The sequence below is a fragment of the Galleria mellonella genome, unplaced genomic scaffold (genome assembly GCF_026898425.1).
Source record: "Galleria mellonella isolate WM207_F2 unplaced genomic scaffold, CSIRO_AGI_GalMel_v1 utg158, whole genome shotgun sequence".
Taxonomy (NCBI): domain Eukaryota; kingdom Metazoa; phylum Arthropoda; class Insecta; order Lepidoptera; family Pyralidae; genus Galleria; species Galleria mellonella.
This window is the reverse complement of record NW_026442003.1, coordinates 2,019,545-2,031,799: the sequence shown is the minus strand read 5'-3', so window position 1 is coordinate 2,031,799 and position 12,255 is coordinate 2,019,545. Positions and strand designations below refer to the sequence as shown.

Here is a 12,255-nt window from a genome sequence, read left to right as displayed (position 1 = left end):
AATACAACATGGTTTATACAACCTACTAAAATAAAAAATAAAATAAAACCATTCAATTTAAAGAAGCAGTATTTTACGAGGCGCTGAGTCAAATTTAACTTACTATGGCTTTGTTGATATGGTTAGATTAAGAAATAGAGGCATGATTTTTAATAAATCTTATATTTTATTTATAAACATATCTCTAATATTGCAAACTCAAATGACAGATAAAACTAGAGAGAGTAAAACCAGAGGGAGACTGTACAAAAGTCGTTTGCTTGGGTACCTCTGTCCCATTCGTGTTTCTACCGTGAAGCAGATGTGTTTGCATGGCTGTGTTTCGGTTTGAAGGGTACGATATGGCAGTGAGTTTACAGGGTACAGAGGAATAACACCCGAGTCCTCAGGAGTAGCAACGCATGGGGGGGTATCATGGGCGAAACAGTATACTCTGTTACGTCCACGGTACTGCTCGTGTCTATAGGCGACGGTTACCACTTTCCATCAAGTGAGTCGTCAGCTTGTTTGCCATTCTAAGTTGCATAAAAACATTTGCATGTTTAAAGCAGTTGGCGAACAGCGTTAAATTATTAATTATATTTTTGAATGTATAAAAACTCTTTGTTTCCTTCAAAGAATGATACAGTTTATAAAGATTAACAATATGTACACAAATATAATAAATAAATAATTGCATAAAAGCAAGATAAAGAGGCTACAGTTGGCGGCCTTATCGCTAAATAGTGATCTCTTCCAGGCAACCTTTTACAGGCAGTTTGTAACTGTATCCCTGTAGGTCTAACTTAAATACTGGCGGTCTACCATGAAATGAAATTCCGAATTTTCGGGCTCAATTTCGTATTTTTGTTCGTACCGAAATCGTGCCAGTAAATGGAGCTTAACGTTTCGTTCATCATAAATCCTACCCTAATAGTCCAGAGGAACGATATTTTAACATTTTTAATAATTTTAAACGCCATGTATTATGTAATTTTAACATCAAATTTCTGTTTCGTTCGTCCCCGAAATTTCGGAAAACTTTTGATGGTAAGCCCTCTGGTGTATATTTCACCACGTTACGCCATCTAGAAGCGTACGAAATAACAGGTAAAAAGCTAATCATAGAAAAGAAATGTCGAAAGCTAGTTGCGAATGTAGTGCGTTATCCGCAGGAGGCGTTGACCCGCCACCTGGCGACGCTGCTGGAATTTTCTGAGCCGGTTGACAGCCCGGAGAGTGCCAGGTCCGGACCGGAGCGCTGTCCTCAGCTGCGGGTGCGATCTGAACCTCGTGCCCGCCGCCAGCTGCTGCAGCACCAGCTGAGGGACGCCGCCGCCTTCAAGGACTACACAGTGGAGGTCGGTGTTATGCACAATAAATAATAGAAAAAAACATGTCCATCCTTTCCTCTCATTGTTCCTTATTTCCTCACCTTTTCTATCTTTTCCACGCCTCTCCTCTTCTTTCGTCTCATCCCCTCCTCTCTTTCTCCACTCCTTTCCTTTCCTATCTCCTTTCCAGTCTATATTTATTTATTTATAACAAGGCAACAGATTACAAATTAATCTTAACAGACTCCAATATATGTTAATTTTGTAACCAGCTGTCACCTTAATGATTAAATTGATTGTCCTGAACAGTTCGGCGTGTCCGGCGCGTATTGCTACGAGGTGTGGAAGCTGTGCGAGGCGCTCTGGGGCGACGATCTCGACAATGACGGTGAGTTTGGATTGTTTTTATTAAAAAGAAAATTTTAACGAAAAATTCGAACGACCGGCTTGGCAACCGCAGTTAGGCTGTAGTTGATGTTTTAAGAGGGACGTTGCTGTCCATTTTTCGCCCACCCTTAGTCGGCTCTTACGACACACACGGGAAAGGAAACGGTGGCCTATTCTACGCCGGGACCACACAGATCTATATCTCTATCCCATATAGTACTATTATTGTTATTATTCTATTTTTAAAAGGGGGGGTAAAGAGGTTTCTTCAGGGTCGGCAACGTGCGCGTAATACCTCTGATATTGCAGGCGTTCATAGGCTACGGTAACCGCTTACCATCAGGTGGGCCGTATGCTTGTTTGCCACCTCAGTGGTATAATTTTTTTTTATAAAATAACTATGTATATGATTATTATATCATCATCACCATCATCATCTCAGCCAATATCCGTCCATTGCTGGACATAGGCCTTTACGATAGACTGACATAAAGAACTGCATGCAATGCATTTGAAGTCGTCACTTCATCTAGTGGTCTAACTGCGGTTGCCAATCCGCCTGCCAAGCGTGGCAACTACTAGTAACACTACCCTTATGGCGAAGGCTTATGTCCAGCACTGGCCAGTTAACGGCTGAAATAATAATAATAATGCATTTTACCATTTTTTCACAGGCATACCCGGAAATGACGTCCAGTCTATAGTGAAGCGTCACAAGAAACTGCTGGAATGGTTGACGGAAGCGGTCTCCGGCGTGACCGAGCGGGAACTCGCCCAGCCGACGCAAGGAGACACCGACGATGGTGAGTCATTAGGTCTTTTTAATGGATGCTAATGGAATGGTAACGCCGTCTGTGCTATCGGTATACGCTGGCGGGGCACCAGTGAGGGATGATAGGTGAGGATGAAAAGGCAGGTCGGACAATTCTACCATGATGGTTTCCAGGGGGAACCGCGTGGAGGTCGACCTGATAGAGGGTATATTACTAGCAATGGGGTTGTTAAATCTCATTATTAACAATTCCCTTCTCCCCCACGACTGTAGTAGTTGTTTTTGAATTCGTGTTTTGAACTGTTGTTGCAGAGAGCGAGTGTCACAGCCAGCGCGTGTGGACGCTGGTGGTGGGCGGGCGGCTGCGGCGCGCCTGCAGCCTCAGCGTGCAGCGGGGCGACCTCCACGCCGCCGCCCTGCTCGCCCAGGCCTCCGGTCGGTATACAGGGTGGGAGGGACAGTTTGGCTATAACGAGAACAGCTGATTTAGATGAATGCTCTGAATCAGATGGCAGATTCTTTTCCCACCGGAAATCCACCGCAGCCATATAATTAACGATTCATAGTGTTGACGCCGCGCAATGTATTTGAAACTTTACGATCCACACGACGCGTGATGCCTACAGCGCGCGGTCAACGACGCTTCTACGTAGGTAGTTTTCGTACGCTCGTGTCGTTGACCTTGCACAGCTGATACCGCGCGTCGCGGTAGGACTTTAATGCGAATATTACATTACAAAAATTATGTTGGCCGTGTGGTCCTGGCATAGAATAAGCCACCCCTTCCTTTCCCGTGGGTGTCGTAAGAGCCGACTAAGGGAGAACGAGGTACGGGCACCAGCGTCCCTCTTAAAACATCTCTAAAGCCTATCTGCGATTGCTAATCCGTCTGCCAAGCGTGGCAACTACTGGCAAAACTCCTAAAGGAGAGGCTTATGTTCAGCAGTGGACAGTTTTTTTTTATGGGTGATAATGGAATGGTAACCCCACCCGCGCTATCGGTATACACCGGCGGGACATCAGTGAAGGATGATAGGTGAGGATGAAGCAGGTCAGTTAGCCCATCGTGACGAATTCAACAAGAATTGTTCACGATGGTTTCCAGGGGGAACCACGTGGAGGTCGACCTGATAGGGCATATTGCTAGCAATGTCGAACTCTATTGCTAACAATCCCTTTCCCCCCAACAGTGGACGGATGAAGGCTGATATAATGATGGCGAAAATATTACAAACAAAGGATTAAATGCATGATTTGAAACATCCATTATAACACGTGTGATGGTCCACAGGTGATCCCAGCTTCCGTTCGCTGCTGGGCCGCCAGCTGTCGCTGTGGCGCGAATGCGGCGCGGACAGTACCATCTCGCCGTCCAGGCTGGCCACTTTGCGTCTGGTCGCCGGATTGGCCACCGCGGAGGACCTTCGCGAGCTCGACTGGCTACGGGCGCTGCATGCCACCGCCAGGTATGTGAGCTGCTGGAATGAAATGGAATATTTATGTTTTTTTTTTAATGGGTGAAAATGGATTGGTGATCCCGCCCGCGCTATCGGTATACACCGACGAGGCACCTGTGGGAGATGATAGGTGAGAATGAATGCAAGTCAGTTGGCCCACCGTAACGAATTCGACAAGAAATAAACATGATGGTTTCCAGGGGGAACCGCGTGGAGATCGACCTGGGAGAGTAAATTGCTAGTAATGGGGCTGTTAGACCCCATTAGAATGTTATATAGGTTTTGATGAAATATTTTAGCGTGCTTTTTTTATATGTTTGTTTTTAAAAAATATACATATTAACTTGATCTTTTCAGATATCTCTGTCCGCAAGTCCCGTCACTGGACAAAGTCATCGCTACATACGAGAGTTTCTTCAGAAAGGGCGAGGATGATGGGGAGCCCGTGGATTTGGCGACTATGGAAGAGGACGTGATGGGCATGAAGTTCCCTCTACCGCCGTACTATGCGGAATATGAGTTTACGAATAATGTAAGTATATACATATATATATATATATATATATATATATATATACTAGAGGGAGACTTTGTACAAAAGTCGTTTGCTTGGGTACCTCTGTCCCATTCGTGTTTCAACCGTAAAGCAGTTGTGTTTGCATGGCTGTGTTTCGGTTTGAAGGGTGGGATATGGCGTGAATTTACTAGGTACAGAGGAATAACACCTGAGTCCTCGGGAATGGGAACTCATGGGGGGGTATCATGGGCGAAACAGTATACTCTGTGTCCGTGGTACTGCTCATGTCTATAGGCGACGGTTATCACTTTCCATCAGGTGGGCCGTCAGCTTGTTTGCCATTCATAGTTGTATATAACACGCACAACGGCCCAAATGAGAGGCTAAGTGCGGAAAACAGAGTCTTTCTTACATTACATTCATAGTTGTATAAAAAAAACTAGTTTTTAGCTGAAGGGTTTATATATAGTTTATAACGCTGTGTGGTCCCGGCATAGAATGGAACATCTCTTCCTTTCCCGTGGGTGTCGTAAGAGGAGACTAAGGGAGGGCGAGGGATGGGCAGCAGCGTTTCTCCTAAAACATCTCTATAACCTTCAATGCAGTTTCCAACCCACCTGCCAAGCGTGGCAACTATTGGCAAAACTCTTTTTATGGGGAAGGCTTATGTCCAGCTGTGGACAGTTCACGGCTGAAATAATAATGAAAATATCTCCTTTTGAGACAATGCAATATTCTCGTATGTTTGCATTCAGAACGGTACAGGCCGCCGGCCGCTGGACCTGCGCTACGAGCTGCTGCGGGCCCGCGGGCAACAAGCGCGGCCCGTACTGCGACCCGCCGCCGCCTCGCCGCACCCGCTCGACTACGCCCTCTGGTAAGTACAGACACGGACACCAATAGAGTGTTGAAAAATTTTCAGCGAGGCCTGAGTCTTCCAAAAAGGCTTATGTGTAACTTCCAGATATGTCTTTGCGTGTAACTGAAAACTTTGCTTGGATTCTGGTATGGGCAACGGTCAATTCTAGGAGGAAAAGGGATTGTTATCCCTTCTCCTTCTCACCTCGCGCAAGCCAGGTTACCAATCCAATGTTATCATATGAAAAAGTTTGGAGTATAAAAACTTGGTTGTTCCAGCTTCCTCCTCGGGACCTGGTTTGGGAACCCTACAGTGGAGAGCATCACGGGTGTAGCGGACCAGCTGGAAGCGTGCGGCCTCTGGCACCTCGCTGTACAGGCGCTGGCTTACCACCCTAATGACATAGCGTGAGTATATATTTTAAGACTTATGTAGTGAACCAGGCTTGTATCACTAGAATCTCGTAGCACCTGTTGTGTTTTTTTTTTATACAACTTAGAATGGCAAACAAGCTGACGGTCCACCTGATGGAAAGTGGTAACCGTCGCCTATAGACACGAGCAGTACCATGGACATAACAGAGTATACTGTTTCGCCCATGATACCCCCCATGCGTTGCCATTCCTGAGGACTCAGGTGTTATTCCTCTGTACCCAGTAAATTCACACCATATCCCACCCTTTAAATTGAAACACAGCCATGCAAACAACTGCTTCACGGTTGAAACACGAATGGGACAGAGGTACCCAAGCAATCGACTTTTGTACAAAGTCTCCCTCTGTTGTGTTAGATCGTTCATTTACTCATTGAAGTCAATCATACAATTTTAATTTATTTTATTTATTTCTGTGATTTCTCATCTTGCTACCCTTATCCCAGTTATTATTATTATCACCAGATGATTAATACAGTTTCTTTAATCCATTTTTTCGAATAGTAATAAATCGAAGAGCACATCAAAACACGACTAATCTTTTTATCTGTCAAAAACAAACTGACAATTCAAAATGGCTGATATTGCCAACATATATAACAGACATGTGTTACCATACCAACATAACAGAAAAAAAATGCGAAAATCGAACGTACGTAACTCACGAAACTTGAAAATAACGGTTATTTTTTTTATCAGACCTCGTATGTGACTACATAATCATGTATATAAATAATATTTCAATTTTGTTTTTTTTTTTTGTTTTTTATTCTTTTACTGTATATATCTGTATGTCTGTTGTTATTTGTGTGTTGTAAGTAATGCAAATAAATTATCTATGTATGTATGTATGTATGTATGTACGGTAGACGTGGGCACCTGATCCGCGGTGTGGTGGGCCGGCACGCGCCCGCCGTAGCTTCCGGCGCGGAGGTGCAGGCGCGGCTGCAGCTGCTGCGGCGGCTGCGGGTGCCGCGCCGCTGGCTGCACGCTGCGCAGGCGCACCGCGCGCGGTACCAGGTCGGTACATACACCATATATTTATAGTTAACGTTTTGTTCCACCCATAACTCTAAACATATCACTACAGTTTTTTTTTTACCGTATTTAAAATGTCAAACAAGCTGACGGCTCACCTGATGGAAAGTAGTAACCGTCGCCTATACACATGAGCAGTACCATGGACATAACAGAGTATACTGTTTCGGCTATGATAACCCCCATGCGTTGCCATTTCTGAGGACTACATGGGGAGTATCATGAGCGAAACAGTATACTCTGTTATATCCACGGTACTGCTCATGTCTATAGGCGACGGTTACTACTTTCCATCAGGTGGGCCGTCAGCTTGTTTGCCATTCTAAGTTGTATAAAAAAAAGGACTAAGGTGTTATTCCTCTGTACCCTAAAAATTCATTGCCATATCCCACCCTTCAAACCGAAACACAGCCATGCAAACACAACTGCTTCACGGTTGAAACACGAATGGGACAGAGATGCCCAAGCAAACGACTTTTGTACAAAATTTCCTTTTAGTCATGAATAGACTGGACATAACAGTAGCCTGCATTTCTAACAATCACTTCTCACCGGGTGATCGTATTGGGTGAGTGTAAAGCTCATCCAGTTGATGAAATAAATAAATAAATATACGAATTCACTCGCAGCACCTGCCGGCCGTCGAAGTGGAACACCTGATCGGCGCCGAGCAGTGGAACGCCGCTCACAGGGTGCTTCTAGACGAGCTGCTGCCGGAGGCGGTGCTCTCTGGTCAGTTGTTTCACTCTCACATATTTATTGTACATAATTTACATTGGTCACATTAAAAGATTTAATATACAATGGCGGACTTATCCCATAGAGGGATCGCTTACAGTTAAACCTTTGAGATGCTGAAAGAAAACTATTTAATTTAAACTTTAAACAGTTAAATTCTATTTATTAACATTTAAATCGGCCATTTAATGCACAGTTAAATTGGACTATGTTACATGCATTATTGAATTTATTCTAATATTGAACGTATCCTGATATTGAACGTATCCTAATAATGTACGTATCCTGATATTGAACGTATCCTAATAATGTACGTATCCTGATATTGAACATATCCTAATAATGTAGGTATCCTGATATTGAACATATCCTAATAATGTAGGTATCCTGATATTGAATGTATCCTAATAATGTACGTATCCTGATATTGAACATATCCTAATAATGTGAACGTATCCTAATAATGTACGTATCCTGATATTGAACGTATCCTAATAATGTAGGTATCCTGATATTGAACATATCCTAATAATGTAGGTATCCTGATATTGAACATATCCTAATAATGTAGGTATCCTGATATTGAACATATCCTAATAATGTAGGTATCCTGATATTGAACATATCCTAATAATGTAGGTATCCTGATATTGAACATATCCTAATAATGTAGGTATCCTGATATTGAACATATCCTAATAATGTACGTATCCTGATATTGAACATATCCTAATAATGTAGGTATCCTGATATTGAACGTATCCTGATATTGAACGTATCCTAATAATGTAGGTATCCTGATATTGAATGTATCCTGATATTAACCATATCCTGATATTGAACCACCACAATATCAGGTTTGTTCGCAAGAACTGTCCTGTCCGTGATGATGGATCTGTCCGAGTAGAGTCTGACGCTGTCGCTTTCGAGGACCGGCTGGGGCTCGTACTTATAGTACAGCAACCTCTCATTCGCGAGGCCGTATTTCAGAGCTAGCTCTTGATGGAGTATTTTGTGGAAAGTACAATTATTCAGGTTCAATTTTATCCCCTTCAAAGTTGTGACATAATGCACTTGTGCAAGTACCACTCAAAGTCCTCTGTTGTAGGTTTCTCAGAGCTTTTTTTATCTCATTTATGTCCCCCAAATGAACAACAAGAAGAAGTCACGAAAGCACATGTCTGACAACAAGAGAGGTGACATTGTCTCAGGCGATGGCGACATGCCCGACAGATGTCCATTGAATGCCATCCTTCAGAATGTCTTGACCTTTTTAGCCACTTGTGGACGGTTCATCCCCATAAACTGTTCTGAGATCGGCAATGTTCGACGCGCTCCCAACCACCTGATCCATTGATTACCTATGTCATATGCTTATAAATAACTGGTGTGTACAGTTGGGGGGGGGGGGGAGGAAGGGATTCAGTTATGTAATGGAGACTGAGAATCCCATTGCCTATGTCATATGCTTATAAATAACTGGTGTGTACAGTTGGGGGGGGGGGGGGGAGGAAGGGATTGTTAGTAATGGAGACTGAGAATCCCATTGCTAGCAATATACCCAACCAGGTCGACCTTCTCGCGGTTCTCCCTGGAAACTATCATGGTTAATTCCTGATGAATTCATCATGATGGGCTAACTGGCCTGTTTTCATTCTCATCTATCACCCTTCACTGGTGCTCCGCCGGCATATCCCGTTAGCGCAGGCGGGGTTACCATACCATTTTCACCCATCAAAAAAAAAACTGGTGTGTACAATAAAGAATTAAATAAATAAATAAATAAGTTTATGCTTGTGTACTCTTGTCGCAGACGACGTGGAGAGCATAGCGCCGCTGCTGGAGAAGTTGAACGAGGCGGGCGAGCGGCACGAGGTGAGCGGCTGGCACAGCGGCGGCCTCGCGCTCTACCATTACTGGCACGTCTGTACCCAGGTCGGTGGGGTTTTTTAATGGGTGACGGAACATAAACGGCCGTATCTTTATACGGTCGTTTATGTTCCGTTTATATCGCATATTTTGACATTCGCAAAGGAAATCAAAACCTATAGGGTGCTTCCCGTTGTCCTGGAATCATGAAATGTGGCAAAAAGCAATGTCACGTAGCACAAATAAAGGGGGAAATCTGAAAATCGTAAATTTGTAGTTATTTTACAAAAAAAAAAATGTTTTTAAACTTTATTTATTATTTTGTAAGGAACCCTTTTTGTGCGAATCCGACTCGCACTTGACCGGTTTTTTTTTTGTTTTGGTAACTACTGTGCCCCCTGATAAATTGTATTTAATCAAATCAATATAAAGTTGGTAACAAAATATTTGTATTCCAGATCCGTGGGCTGGTAGGCGCTGACGGCGGCGAGGGTGACGGCGGCGACGGCAGTGAGGTGGGGGGCAAGCTGGAAGCCCTACGACCACGTGTGGCGGCCGCCTGTAAAGCCCTCACCGCTCTACAACCCACGTAAGTAACGTACGCCATAGATTTGGTAATGAATTAACAGAGTACAGAGGAATAACACCTGAGTCCTCAGGAATGGCAACGCATGGGGGGTATCATGGGCGAAACAGTATACTCTGTTATGTCCACGGTACTGCTCATGTCTATAGACGACAGTTACCACTTTCCATCAGGTGGGCCGTCAGCTTGTTTGCTATTCTAAGTTGTATACAAAAAAACACATTTATGTGGCCTTCAGATATTAGAATCACATAATTTTTATGGTGTATGAATGAAAGCCGTGTGGTCTCTATGGAATAGACTGCCCCCTTCCTTTCCCATGGGTGTCGTAAGAGGCGACTGTCACAAACACAATTGTTCTGGATGATCCCCCCAGAGGTTTGTTGTCCTTTTTCTCACAGTACTGGTTTTTTTTAAATGGATGATAATGGAATGGTAACCCCGCCTGCGTTAACGATATACGCTGGCGGGGTACTAGGGAAACATGATAGGTGAGGGTGAAAGGGCAGGTCAGTTAGCCCATCGTGATGAATAAGGAATTCAGCACGATGGTTTCTACGGGGCGGCACGTGGAGGTCAACCTGATAGGGTATATTGCTAGCTATGGGGCTGGTAGTCCATGTTACTAGCAATCCCTTTCCTTCCTCACAACACTGGTTGTCCTATTTTGAGAAGCAGAAGATTGGTGTCATCGTTATGCCTAGTTTTTTTTATTTAAAACTCACATTTCTTAAGGGAGATCTAACCTCTGTCAGAACCACAGTTTAAACCAATTGGGGTTTAAACTGTGGTTGAGGCCCCAGGGAAAGAAACCAGCGTACTATGCGGGTAGTATCCGAGAGCATCGCTCATTTACATCTTCCCCGGAAGTGTGCTGTCTCGGAATCTAAACCGTCTGAGGTGTTGTTCCAGACTGATTGAGATAAGACCGTTCATCAATAGAATGATTGAGATGATTTTGGTGGATCTAATCCCCACATTCCGGTACCCTTGTGAGCCAAGTCGAGATACTTCCTTTTTTCCCGGTTTCGGTTTTATGCGATATGAAGATATTCGCCAAAAATACCCTTCAAAGTGCCTGATCCATCACCACTTTTTACCAGAGAGAGATTTTGTACAAAAGTCATTTGCTTGGGCAACTCTGTTCCATTTATGTTTCAACCGTGAAGTAGTCGTATTTGCATGGCTGTGTTTCGGTTTAAAGGGTGGGATATGGCAGTAGAATTACAAGGTTTAAAGGTATAACATCTGAGTCCTCGGGAATGGTAACAGATGGGGGTTATCATGGGCGAAACATTGTACTCTGTTATGTCCATGTCTGTCATGATCATAGGCGATGGTTACCACTTACATTCTAAGTAGCGTTAAAAAAAAATACAATATCAGGTTTATTAGCAGCTACAGTTTTGTCTTTGATGATGGGTCGGTCACAGTAGAGTCTGACCCTGTTGCGAGGACTGGCTGAGACTCGTACATATAGTACGGTAACCTTTTATGTACGACGTGGTATTCGTTGTGGACGTTGAAGTAGACGTAAAATGTTGAGACTAAATACAATTTAACATTTGCATACCTCCATTTCCATACTTGTATATGTAACTTCTTATTGTACCATGTAACAAATGAATATGATTTTTTTCATGGGTGAAAATGGTATGATAACCCCGCCTCTTTTTTTTTTTACGTCAGGAAAAATGCATTATGCAAACCCACACAGTTTAGGGCCCGTGTGGGTACTGCCGGACTCCTACCGGCTAAACGACCTGACGATATACCTCCCAGCTCAAAACGACAATGCCGAGGGATCCCTTTTGAAATCGACCTCGACACTGACACGAGCCCCAATGAAGGGTAACTCCACCTCGGGGCGTGAAGGGTATATGCAACACGCCCCCACACGGTTCTCATTCCCCCCTGGTGAGCTTCGGATTGCCCTAATCATCGTCCTCCCCGAGGACCCGATATGAGTCGATGCCCACCTAGGTAGGATTAGGTTTCCATCGACTCCTTCCCCCTTATACGCGGACCACGTCGAAGCGCCGACCCCGGGTGCACGGCACTTAGAAGTGCTGCCCACCCGATGGGCGGCCCTCCGACCAGCCGCGGCGAAAAGCCTACACATAGGTGATGGCGCGGTACACGACACGGCCTTGTGACTGAGTTGCCCGCAGCGGAAACAGTGTCCGCTGTGGTCTTCCTTCGCGGTGCACCGATGAGCCACGTGACCCGTGAGCCGACATCGGACGCATTGTATCGAACGCGGGTCGAGAGATCGCACCCGCGCCG

The 12,255-nt window shown here is 44.5% G+C and overlaps 1 protein-coding gene across 1 annotated transcript in view; it reads left to right on the top strand.

The window, feature by feature from the left end:
• The window catches only part of LOC113516412 (nuclear pore complex protein Nup98-Nup96), a 63,853-nt gene that overhangs the window by 46,173 nt on the left and 5,425 nt on the right, over positions 1-12,255 (top strand). Inside the window, 12 exon segments of the mRNA XM_052892337.1 lie at positions 1,155-1,340; positions 1,623-1,701; positions 2,375-2,503; positions 2,785-2,907; positions 3,764-3,938; positions 4,287-4,461; positions 5,202-5,323; positions 5,584-5,712; positions 6,608-6,758; positions 7,406-7,508; positions 9,328-9,449; positions 9,842-9,972. Coding sequence (XP_052748297.1) covers positions 1,155-1,340; positions 1,623-1,701; positions 2,375-2,503; positions 2,785-2,907; positions 3,764-3,938; positions 4,287-4,461; positions 5,202-5,323; positions 5,584-5,712; positions 6,608-6,758; positions 7,406-7,508; positions 9,328-9,449; positions 9,842-9,972 — 1,625 coding nt within the window.